The sequence below is a fragment of the Gymnodraco acuticeps genome, unplaced genomic scaffold (assembly GCF_902827175.1).
Source record: "Gymnodraco acuticeps unplaced genomic scaffold, fGymAcu1.1, whole genome shotgun sequence".
Classification (NCBI taxonomy): domain Eukaryota; kingdom Metazoa; phylum Chordata; class Actinopteri; order Perciformes; family Bathydraconidae; genus Gymnodraco; species Gymnodraco acuticeps.
Genome location: NW_022990042.1, coordinates 3,393,891 through 3,407,913, shown reverse-complemented (window position 1 = coordinate 3,407,913; position 14,023 = coordinate 3,393,891). Strand labels below are relative to the sequence as shown.

The following is a 14,023-nucleotide window of genomic DNA, read 5'->3' as shown; positions in this document are numbered from 1 at the left end:
TTACAGACTTTATTTTTTTGTTATTTCATTAAAACAAATGTATAAACTGAGATATGGATGTGAGTCTTCATTGGTGTCTTAAAAATGTCTCGTTGATGTCCTACTGCCACCCAGTGGTGACTTGGAAAACTTACACTCAAAATTTCAATATTTTAAGAGATTTAGGTCATAAAGGTTGGAAACATATTTTCATTTCATTTTTTTTAAACACAGATCATAAGTATATTTATTATTAACCATTGTTTTATGCGATTTTATTTCAAATACCATCAAAAATGTCATCAAAAAACATCAGACAAAGGTAGAAATAACTCGAATAAGCTGAACTCTAGTCGGCACAAGTTAACTGATTATTTTTATGGTTAAGGAAAATGTATCAGCCAGCCACCGTGGCCTGGTTGTTCCTGGCCCTAGAACCACGATGTTATGGGGCCAGAAAAACTGTGAATTAGGACCCGCTAGAAGGTACTAGGCCAAGTGGAAACGCAACCAAAAAGGGGCCCCGCACGGCTCGGCACGCTTAAAGCGAGCTACCCGCTGCAGTGGAAACGCGCCATAAGTGTGAATACAATTCCCTTCATCCCCTTCTGTTTCAGGCCTTCTCTAGTGTTTTAATGGAGCCATCGGGAAGTACGATATCTTCATCGAGCAACCACCCCCTGAACTGAACAGGCGGTGTCTGTCAATGGGAGGTGAGCGATAAGGCCAAACTGTGCCGCTTCCTGTGCTATGGCTCGGAGGGAGACGTATACACTGCCAGAGGAGGGGCGCGTCAGCATGGAACACGCCGGAGCCCTGGTCTCCATGCTGCAGGAGGGCCGAGGCGCTGAGGTGGTGGAGGAGATCAAAAGGTTCTCTCAGCAGGGGCGAGCCGTCACACTCGACCCGTCCTTGTTCGCCCTGGCTTTGTGCTCCCAGCAATCAGAGCTGAAGACCAGGCAGGTGGCTTTCAAAGCCCTGAAGGAGGGCTGTCGGGACCCCGCACACCTGTTTTCTTTCATCCAGCAGAAGAAGGAATTGAGAGAGGGTATGAAGTGTGGTATTTGGGGACGCGCCCTGAGGAAAGCAGTGTCTGACTGGTACAATGAGCAAGATGCCATGAGTCTGGCAGCAGCTGTGACCAAATGTAAACACAGAGAGAGGGATGGACACACCAGGACCTGCTCAGGCTCTCACACACTAAACCAGCTGAGTTTAAACAGAACCACGTGACCACAGCAAATAATCATCCAGCTCCTATTGCAATATCTATAAATAAGTCACAAGGCAAATCCAGTTTTCATCTGTACATTTAGTTTGTTTGTTTTCATCAAATAAAATGTTTGGATCACAATTATAAAGAACAACCACACAATGCCAAATATATTAACATGTTGTATTTTAGTTTTTCGCCCAGTATTGCAAATAGAAAAACAAGATAGAAAACAATCCCTTCTTGATATTCACTAGTAGTCACAGTATATACACATATTAAAATAACTTAAAGGGGTTCATTTATGCTGGGTTGAACCAACAAAGAGAGAAAAATCTAGTAAATGACAAATGTGTTCAATAAAAAAACAAGACAATTTGTAGTTTTTTAGGTAATTTTTTGTTTGTAAAATGTCAAAGAAAATTTGCTACTGAGCGTTTCAAATGTCTTTTTTCGTATGACTGATACTTTTTCACTCATCATTTTTGGATTTTTTTAGTCGCTGACGCTTTTAGTTTCTGAATCAGCACTGCACAGTTAACTGCCAATTAAGAAAGCTGAGTGAAGTACTAATAAACATGTGTTAGTTTAATATGTATATATAAAACTGTCGTCATACGACTGATATCACCTGATGGAGGTGTGTGGCACAGTGGGCTAGTGCGTTGGTGTTGGGATCAGGGGAGCACAGGTTCAAACCCCACTGCAGTCAGCATGTCGTTGTGTCCCTGAGATACTTCACCCCAAATTGCTCCTGTGGGGATTGCCCACAGTGTTGAGTATGTTAGACGCTTTGGATAAAAGTGTCTAACAAGTAACATGTCATGTAATGAAGAGAGGATACCTTTAAAGTCATAATGGACCGAAAAAGAAAGAGTGTAACATAGTCCCTGTTAACAACTGTTTAAACCCAACATGATATGAACCATCTCTTTTATTACGCAGTTGCTGTTTTGTTGTAATACTTGTGTTATATCTGACCTGACCCTGTACATTTGTAACCCTTTCCACTCAGCTGTAATGGTCCTACCTTTTGTGTTGTTCAGCTATTGCCTTGATCAGCAAATATGTAACAAAAGGATGGAAAGAAGTGCAGCTGGCTTACTCTGACAAAGAGAAATCAGAAGAGGTTGGCACGGTGCTTTCCTACCTGGAAATGGTAGAGAAGGTCAAGCACAGTTGTGATGAAGCAGAGATCATTAATTTAATAGAAAAACACAAACTGGAGGGGGGGGGACATGGAGAAGGGTCTAGCTGTGGAGCTCCAGGCTTAGGCCTACCTTCTCCTCCATCTGACTGTTTTTGGTCCTGAACTCGGAGAAGAAGTGACATCTCAACTTCTTTAGGGCAGCCAGGGACAAAAATCAGGATACCATAGAATTATTAAGCCACCTGCAGCCACCAATTACACCGACACAAAATAAGAAATAACAAAAATATGAACTTCATATTTGACTAAAACTGTAAGCTATTAAGTTAGCTAATGTAATTTTAAGCAGCAAAACGTTACATTAACGTTTTGAGTTAGCACAGCAACAGTTAAAAAGATGTCAAGGGATTGTTTTAATAATTCCAGCTATTGTAAATGTTTGTTTGCCAACAACATTAGCATTACTTGCTATGGTTGATCCAATCCAATTTATTTCTATAGCACATTTAAAAACAACAGAGTTGAACAAAGTGCTGTACATCAACAACTGTATAAAACATAAAATACATAAAAAACAGACAGGACATGAAACAAATGTAAAACACGAGACAATGAAACCAGATCAGACGCCACAGACTGAATGACTCTCCTACATGACGTAAAAACAATACAAAACACTAGTAAGATAAAAACCCAAATTTAACAGCACACAACTGGTCTGTAAATGCCAGGGGAAATAAATGGGTTTTTAAACGAGATTTAAAAACAGGCAGAGTTGGAGCAAGTCTAACCTGGAGGGGCAATTTGATCCATAATTGTGGAGCTGCAACAGCAAAGGCTCTGTCTCCTCGCTGCTTTAACCTTGATTTTGGGACTACCAGAAGGAGTCTGTCAGCAGACCTCAGTTTATCTCAAAGTTATTTGTTGCTTAAAGCTGCAACTTTATTCGTTAAATGTATTTAAAAATGAACGTAATACAATCATGTAATAAATAAACGCTAAGTAGGCTACTTAATTCATTAACAAATAAAACAATAAGTTGCACAATATAATACACTGGCATCCATCCATCCATCCATCTTCTCCCGCTTATCCGTGGTCGGGTCGCGGGGGTAGCAGTTCCAGCAGAGAGCCCCAAACTTTCTTTTCCCTGGCGACATCAACCAGCTCTGACTGGGGGATCCCAAGGCGCTCCCAGGCCAGCGAAGAGATATAATCCCTCCACCTGGTCCTAGGTCTACCCCTTGGTCTCTTCCCAGCTGGACGTGCCTGGAACACCTCCCTAGGGAGGCGCCCAGGTGGCATCCTAACTAGGTGCCCGAACCACCTCAACTGGCTCCTTTCGACGCGAAGGAGGAGCGGCTCAACTCCGAGTCCCTCCCTGATGACCGAACTCCTCACCTTATCCCTAAGGGAGACACCAGCCACCCTGCGGAGAAAACCCATCTCGGCCGCTTGTATCCGCTGGCATAAGAAACTATATTTATTTTAAAGGACACACGATAAACGTGTTTTGTTCAACCTCAAAACATGTGATAACCGGAGGATTTTTCACCAAGGGTCATGGGAGATGTGTCCTAGCACAAGAGGTGGGCCTGAGCATGGAGCTCTGCAGTGGGACTGTTGGGTTCATGCTGTAAATTGGGATGCTCTGACTCCGAGTAATTAGAAATAGTTTGAAAGCATAATTTCATTGTCAGGTCAATTGACATTTTGTAAAGATTGTTTCTACATCACATCAAGGGGATATGTATTTTTTCTTCTGAAAGGTATGGAGAGCGTTGTTGAAGGATATGCCTCTCCAATCAGTGCTGAAGATTTTGGGTAAGATGACTTCAAACAAAGTTCTCGAACCAGGAAGTTCCGACACCCAAGCTCTATGTGACAGATTCCAGAGTCAGACCGCACTAACGAAGGTAGTGCAAATTGATTCAAAGTTATGTTTTTTATATTTATTTAAATAACAATGCCTGTTTTGGAATCACCAGGCAAAGATCCACCCTTTCCACATACTCTTGTCTTCTGAAAACTACAAAAGAGACCAAGGCTATCAGGTTAAAACCAAATGGGAACCAGACAGCAGCATCCTCAAAGCTATGGACTCTGCCTTTTACAAGAGTTTTATGGTAGGTCCTTTTTTATTTTCAAATATTCTCACAGAACAACCCTTTAACCAAATGCATACACTTACTCTTAACCACTCGTGCTGTTGTGATCTTGTCCCCAGAATGTGGAGCCTGTGTCTAAACGCTTCGTTGTGGCCGTAGACCTGAGCACATCCCTGAGCAGCGTTGTCCCGGGGACGTCTATCAGCACTGCTGTCACCGCAGCAGCTATTGCCATGGTAACACTATACAAGACTAAGATAGTAGTCGTTGTCCAAAATGGATGCAATATACTGTACATACTGGGACCAATAAATGATTGGCCGATAATGGGAAATGAAGAAAATTATAGATTATTCCGATAATAAGTTTAGCTGTTAAATTATCGGCCTATAATATGAGGCCAAATTGCTTTTGTTAGCTTAACAAGTGCTACATCTACACTAGGGATGAGATCATTTTGGATTTTAAGGCAGATCACTGATCTGATTTATCCTGTTAAATCCTTATCAGAATAATCGTGAATAAAAAAAAGCTATATAGCTTGAAGAATTAAGCTTAAGTAAAAAATAGATACAGGAAAGATCATGTAAGAAAGAACAGACTCACACACTGTTGCCATGCATCTGCCACAGTTATTCACCCTTTTTTATGCATTAAAACTAAGGGATCAAGTATGTTTTTGTACCATATTTAAGCAAGTTTGTAAATGATCGCCTTGATAATGAGGTGAATCGCAATGACTTTGGTCAAGATAAAGTGATAGTAATAGTGATGCCAGTTAGATTTGGTTAGGTCAGAGATAGTAATAAACAATAAAAATACAAAAATGTTGTCTCTGTATCGGCCATGATAAGCAGCTGAATATCAGTTATCTATAATGGCTTTTAAAAAATAAAAATGTCCACCCCATTTATATATAGTCTATATTTAACACAGACTATAGATTCCTTCAATTGTCAATTATCTTATAACATAAAGATTACATTACGCTGTGTAAATAGCACATATTTTTTATATAGTATGTCTATTTTATTTATATGTATAGTAAGTCTTTATATTTTAAACGCACGCTTTATCTTTAATTTTATCAGCACCACGTCACTATTATTTATTTATATGTACCATTTTAGCAAGTTTTTATATTGTCCTGTTCCTGTAAGCCAGTACAACGAAATTTCGTTTTAATAGTACACTTTGTGTCTTGTTGAAATGACAATAAAGTATGTCTATGTCTATGTCATGTCTATCTTGGTCCCTCTGGGAGTTATTAGCTGAAAGACATGCCATCACAATGATGTTTGTTGTATCTGCAGTAGTGACGTCATGCTTTTCCTTCTGATGTTTGTGGCTCAGGTTTTTGCGAGGACAGAGGCAGACACACATGTGCTGGCCTACTCTGAAGGCGTTCCTGTTCCCTGCTCCATCTCTGCTGATATGACTCTCGCACAAGCAACATTTGAACTGGTTAAGGTAGGGCACAGCATCAAAGAAAAGACATGAGAACAGGTCCTCTAAACCAGTATTTCATTTAGGCGGTATTTACCGGATTTACCGACTGGGAAAATCTGCTGAAGTCTGGCAAATGATTACAGTCAAATCTTTGCATAATTTTTTTTTTTTTATTTGCACTATGCACAAGTCTGATGAGGGGACCATTTGAAATAGCCTACTTTTCAATTAAATATACATCTTCATGATGTCATTCTTCATATAGCCTTACTAAAATGAGCTTTTAAGCTTAATGTTGGGAAAATGCTGAATGAACTCTTTCAATATCACGTACACGTGATAACAAAGGCCCAACTGTAGCTGTGAACATGACAGGATGTATGATTACCTAGAAGAGCATCAGGACTGTTTTAGGCATATGATAGCTATGATAACATGATGATTCAGCCTCTATGGAGATAGACATGTGACAAGCATGATCATTTCTGACGTTGGTCTTAGCCAATCTAAAACTAAACATTATATACTGCTTTGAACCGGTATTCTGCATCTTGTGACTGTAACACCCTATAAGCATGTGATAGACACTGTTCAGGAACTAGTTGTACCAAATGTATGTGATGACTACTTTCATTCTTGCAAGGATAATAAATACATGTATCCTGATATTGAAGCTCAGCCCGGTGACGAGTGATATTTTTCTAACACTTAATAATAAAAACAGATAATAGTTGACCAGAATCTCTCCCATTTGTATGCGACATTGAATTATTCCCGAAACACGTTGACCAGAACCAATTTTTTCAGAAACGCTGTTCAGTATAATTGAGGAATAACGGCATTTTATAACCATCTGTAATTACCAGCTGCATTCTGTCACAAATGATCTTTCAGTCACTAGTAGGACACAAGAATAGTTTTATTATTGACTACACTGAACATTCCTTGTTATTGTGGTCTGTTTCTGACCTTTCTGCCTCTCTGTGTGTTGCAGATCCCAGGGGGGAGCACGGACTGCACCCTGCCCATCTCCTGGGCCACAGAGAGCAGGAAAGGTGCAGACGTGTTCATCATCCTGACCAACAACCCTGTGTGGACGTTCACTGCCAGCCCAGTGCCATCTCTGAAGAAGCACAGACACGTACATTTACTCATTTATACTTGGGGGCAAGCTAGCATTTAATTGAATAAATTCCTCTTTGATAAAAATTGTTTTATAAAACTACAATAACAGCAGGACAATTTATATTCATATTCACTTCATATTGAGGGGCCCAGACTCAATCAGGCTGATGGGATCAGGTTTATTTTGCTATCAATTTCCAGAATAACTTGACATTGAACAGTTTATGTCACTCAACCCTGCCTGAAACACCTCATTTGGACTACTTTGTTTACTTCCGTAACATAGTGACATCTCATAATGTAACACTTGCGCTTCTATTGGATAGCGCTCCAACACACATTGGGTGTTTCTCAATCGCGAGTATGCTTGCTTGGTAGCACATGTCTTCCGAGTCACTTGCTTCAGAAGCGAGGCAAGAATCCTTCCTGGCATTCGAAAAACAAAGAGTGGATCAGGCTAGCAAGTGTGCAGGTGTGCGTCATATGAGAGGCCCCGCCTTACATTTTCCGCCACAGATTTGGGGAAATTGGTCCGTGCGTGTAGTCATTGTGGGGATTTTAAGACCGCGGAGTCTACACGTGCAGACGGTGAAAAGAGGTGCTGAAGCGAAAATGAGCATGATGGGGCCCCTTTAACTGTATGACAGCTACTGCAGCCCCCTTTATAGATATTGATTTTATAACATATAGATTTTACATTTTCAGCCTATATTGGCTTTAAAATAAGGGAAAACATAGCCATGCTTGTTGCAAAAAGGATGACTAAAAAACTCTTATATTTTATGTATTTTCTCAACAGCAATCAGGAGCCAATTCCAAGCTGGTGATGTGTGGGCTGACCTCCATCGGACACGCCATCGCAGACACAGAGGACAGAGGTTTAGTGAGCATCTGTGGCTTCGACCTCAGAGCTTTCAGCGTTATTCGTAACCTAGCCCATGACCTGATCTAATAAAAGCAATGCAACAGTCATAAGAGCACTAAAAGAAGGCACTAGTTAGCTCACTTAGCATGTTGAGTGCCCTAAAACAGCACTAATCCAAAAGATATTGACCTGAACAATTCCAATGTATCTATTTGTATTATGCCGCTTAAGAGTCATTTGAGCGGGCTGGACAACACTCTGCAAATATTATGTGCATATATTTTCTAAAATTTGAAAACAAAGTGATAGGATATGTTGTTGCATATTGTGCTGTAACGATTTAAGTGCAAACTGCACTCTATATGTTAAAGGAATCATTTGGCACCTTTTTATGTGGATGTCCAATCCGTGTTGATGGTAAATGTAGTCCATTAAAGCAAAACACTCCATAGTTGCTATATCAGTCGACAAATCTCTGTCCCAGCAGTACCTATATGTACCAGCCAGGATGTTTATATATAACTCAGCTTTCCCAGTTAAAATAGTACACACTGAGGAATTCTAGATTCAATGGACTTCACTTTTTTATGATGATCACTGATCGGACAGCCACTTCAAAAGTGTTACTCTTCTCCTTCAAGTGCTTTGATGGTTATTGGTGGGACACTAACCCACTAAACAAGAAATTCTGATCGTTTATTGCAAGATTTGGCTAATTGAATTAGAGGGACAATGTAAGAGTCTGAATGTTTGAAGCTTAATAAAACTAGTTTAGTATCTAGACTGATGTTTCTAGTACTATGGTGTTCTGTAAAATTACAAAACACCAGAAGTCAAAGAACTGCAATGAATTCCGTTGACCTCTCCAATTCTTTGATTAGTCGGTCAGATCTTTTTTTTTAAAAACACCAATGTCTAGAACTATATTGACACAACTTTTTACTTTACATTAAGTACAATCTTTAGATGTATTAAAAAATGTTCTCTTAAATTATTTTTTTATTTCTTATTTGATTTGTCCATTCTGCTCTTGTTGAATGTATCCTATAAAAGAATAGCCTTGGTGCTTTTCAATGTGATGACACATTTTTGGAGGATTATTTGGGAATTGTTCCTTTGTGAAACACTAACGCCAATGTTTTGGACTATAAATCAGTTTACTGTAGTTGGAAAAATAGACAATTTCGCCTATTTTTGCCTGAAATAATGCGCATCATCATAATAATCACAATCTAAGTTTTTACAGAATACAGAAAAGACAAATCATTGTCATTTAACTTATGTTTACCCTGTTACTGCTAACCCAGTAGTATGTCTGTATTTTACGTCAGAATCTTTGCTATGCAAAAACAAACAGATAACTGCTACCTTCCCAGAGTAAAATGAATTGAATGTACTTTTGTTGAACATTTTACTCAAGAACAGATTAAACTGTGTTATATCATTCTTGCAGCACCTGCTAAATGTCCTTTATCTAGGTCAAAGCACCGCCTATTTTATGTTTGACCTAAAAAAAACTTTTTTTGTTGGCAGCATTAACTAAACTTGTCAATTGCCACTCAGAAATGTGTCAAATGACTCGTAAGCAATCATAATACAAATAGATACATTGGAATTGTTCAGGTCAATATCTTTGGGATTAGTGCTGTTTTAGGGCACTCAACATGCTAAGGAAAATAACAAAAGTAAAAGTAGCCTACTTGTTAAGCGTAATGGCCCATTTCAAAATAACATAGAATTCTGGGGAAATGATCATTGATGCATTCATTTGTTTCACAGCTGGTGATGATGAAGATACATTTAATTACTTTGTATACTGCTGCTAGTTATCTTTAATAACCTTTAATTATTTGTCAATGTTCATTTATTAGTTGTTTTATATTATTGTATTAATAATGTTCATCTGTAAAGTAACTATGACTAAAGCTCTCAGATACATTTTGTTTTAAAGGTACTATATTGACTTTCAAAATGTAATGAAATAAAAGTAAAACGTAGCATAAAATGAGTACCACCAAATTGTACTTGTACAATACTTGACTAAATATAGCCTACCAAGTGTAGCCTACATACTATGGAAGGAGTGTCCTTGGACTCTAAACCGTATTGTGGGAATTACCTTTATCTATATTGGATGTTTAATTAAATCTGGCAAACGTGACGAAGATGTTTTTAATGGACGTTTATGTCTAAAAAGTTTGGTTCAGGCATCCTGCGAGGCCACATGATGTTGATAACCGGGGTCCTGGCAAACACACTACATCAAGACAAGTGAAGATGGCGGATGTGTTGAGTGTTCTCCGTCAGTATAACATCCAGAAAAAAGTAATCGTCGCTAAAGGAGATGAAGTTATTTTCGGGGAGTTCTCCTGGCCGAAAAATGTCAAGACCAACTACATAATCTGGGGGTATGTCACTGCTAAAACCTCTTTAAATCGCTTCTGTGGGCCCGCAGCTGGAGCTCATCGGTGCCTTGTGCTGCCACTAACGGCGGAGAGGCTCATTAGCTACATGCTAATATGCTAACCTAACTCCTCTCCTCGCTGTAACTTAAAACTTTAAGCAGTCTTTTTTAACTTTAGCTTAACACTAAAATACTGTTCATACACTATGAAGCCATTATCCGAATCCTTATGCATTTTTATTTCTATTTTTAAATGTTTTTATGACATTGCTACAGCTAAACTTGCATCTGTAATGTGATGCTAACTAGTTAGCGACGTTAGCTAGCGTTGAGTTGTGTTCCCATGGAGTCAGGGGTACAGTGGATGAAGTGGAAACTTCATGTGTTTATTAGCCACAGTCATAAGCAGATTTGTTTATCTTGTAGAAAGGCTCAATATAAGGCGGATAATTAGTTTGCTGAAGGCTTAGTAGATTAGCTAACCGGATAACTGTTGATAGTTCTGTAAATGTAGTGTCAGATATTAGCTTAAACCTGCACTGTACATTTCAGTATTATGCTATGCCTCTCCAATGAACTCTCAGTAATGTTTCTCTTCGCTTGTTTTTCTACCTGCAGTACTGGTAAAGAGGGCCAGCCCAAAGAGTACTATACTTTGGACTCTATCTTGTTTTTGCTCAACAATGTGCATCTCCCGCATCCCTCCTATGTCCGAAGAGCTGCAGTAAGTGATCTAGAATAACTGTCAAAGTACCTGTCAGTGTCAGGTCGATCCTCTAATTCTGTTTCATTTGTTACCTTATATGCATCATATTATTATTCATAGAGTATTTGTGTGTCATTGCTTGTCGTTTATAGACCGAGAACATCCCTGTTGTCAGACGACCTGATCGAAAAGGCTTGCTGTCATATCTCAATGGAGAGAGTTGTAAGTAACATTTGTGAAATCATGTTGATTGTACATTGATTTTCTCAATCGTACAGGATGTACATTTTTTCTCTCGTATATATAAACTCTTTCCTGGTTTAAATTGTATTAAGCATTATAAGTAAATGACAGTTCTCATTGATAAAACCCTAAGAAGAGGGGCGTAGCTATACTTGGTCCGATTGGTAACCTATTAACGCAGTTTCTGATTTTGTGTTTTCACAGCTACATCGACAAGTATTGACAGAAGTGCGCCTATAGAAATAGGTTTGCAAAGGCCTACGCAAGGTGAGTTCACACACTACGTACTCAAATGTGGTATTGATTCACTGGGATATGAGATATTTTCTATTGGGGTAGTGTCCATATACCTTATATGTGAACTATGAACTCTATCGAAATCAGTCGGAAGTCACAACGGCTCATTTCAAAATAAACGTGGGTGTTTTGTTTGATTTTAAACAAAGTCTTGGCTTTCAGAATATGAAACTGTTATTTCCAAAATCACACGATAAATACATTTTTGAAGCTTGTAAAGGGAAGATGACAGCTCTCACTCACCACTCTGCTGTTCCGCAGCGCCGCCCCCCCTCCCTCCGCTGACATTATGAATGTAAGGCGTATAGTAATCATAGATAACACGGCAGGGTCCGTTACAGTTTGTTTTCATCTGATTTCAAATAAACAAAGTCTTCAGAATATTAAACTTATTTCAGGCAAATTCAGATGATAAATACAACTTTGAAGCTTGTGACGGCATAATTACAAGCGGAGAACGGAGTAACTTAACGTCACAGCAGGCATAACAACAGCCGGTGTTTCTCGTGAGGGTTTTCCCTGGGAAACAAACACAATACACACACACACAATCATACACACACACACACGCACTCGCGAGCTTCCCCCAGACCAGTAATACAAACGAAAATATCTTCCCTCCGGAGTATTTTGATCATTTGCTAATAACCAATCAGATCGATGGATTCCAGAGAAGAGGAAACTTTAAAGGCCTTTTTCTCAAAATGATGACTCGGTGACAGTCATTATATAATGTGACATATTTCGCTTAATATTTGGAGTACAACAACAATCCTGATATCATTAGAAAGCTAGGAATCTCCTCTTTCCAGCAGTGTATACAACTCAAAAGGTGTCTTCGGGTCAATGTGACTGATTTCGATAGAGCAGGTCACATATATGAGGTAGTGTCTCAGTCCGTTACAAGTTGGTAACTGAATTGACTGCAGCGAAATAATACAACTGTTCTACTTTTTTTTCAGTCAAACGAGCAGCTGATGAGGTATCTTCGGAAACCAAAAAACCAAGGATTGAGGTAAGCTGACATGAAATATCCTCCACTAACATTGGCTTTGCGTACTCAAATGATGGAGCTATTCCTCGAGTGGTTGCAGTACATAAATAATGTAATTCTAAAGGGGGTAACAATGTAATTGTTTATTGGTATCAGAACAAATCTATAAGTTCCTGAATCGAAATAAATGTCAGGGAGCTTTTGTCCTTAAATGAGACCAAAATGTTTGCAACCATATAAAAGAACATGACTATTTTATCTAAAATGTCGGTTACATTTAGGATTTAAGAGAATTAATGAACATGACTCAAAATATTTAGCATCAGATGATTTTGCTTATTAAATATTTAGTTCAGTCATTATACATTAAGCCAAAATAAATTGGTCAGTGTTTTTATGTTTTGTAGTGAATAAAATGCATTCTTGTTGAAGTTGCAAAATAAATTGGTTCCTGGTAAACCATAGATATAACATTATTCATCCTGTTTTATTCTTTAGTTTGCTAACAGTGTGTACAATGCTTTCTCTTCAGGATGAAGAGCGAGTGCGTCTGGATAAGGAGCGCCTGGCCGCCCGTCTGGAGGGCCACAAAGAGGGCATCGTGCAGACTGACCAGATCAGGTATTGTAGCGGATATATCTCCTCACAACAAAAACCAAATCAAACCAAATGCCGAATAAAGTCCATTGGCCAGGCACACATTTAGTTTGTTCCGTTTATTTTCTTAGGTTTCAACCAAAACAGGAGCATTGGCTTTAACGTTTTCTCTTGCCTTTTGCCAGGAGCAAACTACTCCTCCACCTGTCTACCAATGAATACCTAGGCCTTCAGAACAAAAGCATCTACAACTTAACGACACTAAATGATGATCAAATTACTCTTTACAAAACAGAAATGTGATAGATATTTTTAACTATAAAAAAATACAAAGCAATGAATTTGTATTTGAAGTGTTTTGTGTTTTTGTTAAACTTGGCACATTGTCAGTACTAACAGCTCAATTTGAATGTAGTTGGTGGATTTTGGGCTGCACAATGTTTTATTTATTATTTAATCATGGTTGCAAAGTCAACCTATAGAAAGCTACACTTTTAAATGTATGATTCTTTGTTTCGTGTTTGGTTCAGTGAAATAATGTTGGAAATAAGACATTTGGCATCTGAGGCTTAATGGTGACTACCAATCACAGGGTCAGTTGGTCAATCCCAGCCCTGTAAAGTGTCTCCCTGGTTAAAATACTTATCCCTAAATTGTTCCTGTAGGCACGTCTAATATATATTAAAGTGTATGTAAGTCGCTTTGGGTAAAGGCTTCAGTTAAATGTAATGTTAAAACAAAAACGAAATACAGTAGAATGGCAGACCTGTGTACAGTTTAATATCTGTTTACTATCGTTACAGCAGGGATATTAAACAGCGTTATCGTTTATATATTCCTCATATCGTGCAGTCCTACTGATTGTCATGTTTTACGACATGAAGCAGTGATCT

General features: G+C 38.7%; 1 protein-coding gene across 1 annotated transcript in view; it reads left to right on the top strand.

Moving 5' to 3' along the window:
* The first annotated feature begins 53 nt into the window (after positions 1-53).
* Positions 54-14,023, top strand: part of LOC117545622 — a 44,640-nt gene continuing 30,670 nt past the window's right edge. Inside the window, 19 exon segments of the mRNA XM_034215476.1 lie at positions 54-59; positions 597-630; positions 673-761; positions 763-1,131; positions 1,134-1,266; positions 2,239-2,448; positions 2,844-2,872; positions 4,112-4,258; positions 4,331-4,468; positions 4,570-4,686; positions 5,804-5,920; positions 6,894-7,040; positions 7,824-7,902; positions 10,087-10,297; positions 10,912-11,017; positions 11,152-11,221; positions 11,447-11,509; positions 12,502-12,554; positions 13,066-13,154. Coding sequence (XP_034071367.1) covers positions 54-59; positions 597-630; positions 673-761; positions 763-1,131; positions 1,134-1,266; positions 2,239-2,448; positions 2,844-2,872; positions 4,112-4,258; positions 4,331-4,468; positions 4,570-4,686; positions 5,804-5,920; positions 6,894-7,040; positions 7,824-7,902; positions 10,087-10,297; positions 10,912-11,017; positions 11,152-11,221; positions 11,447-11,509; positions 12,502-12,554; positions 13,066-13,154 — 2,207 coding nt within the window.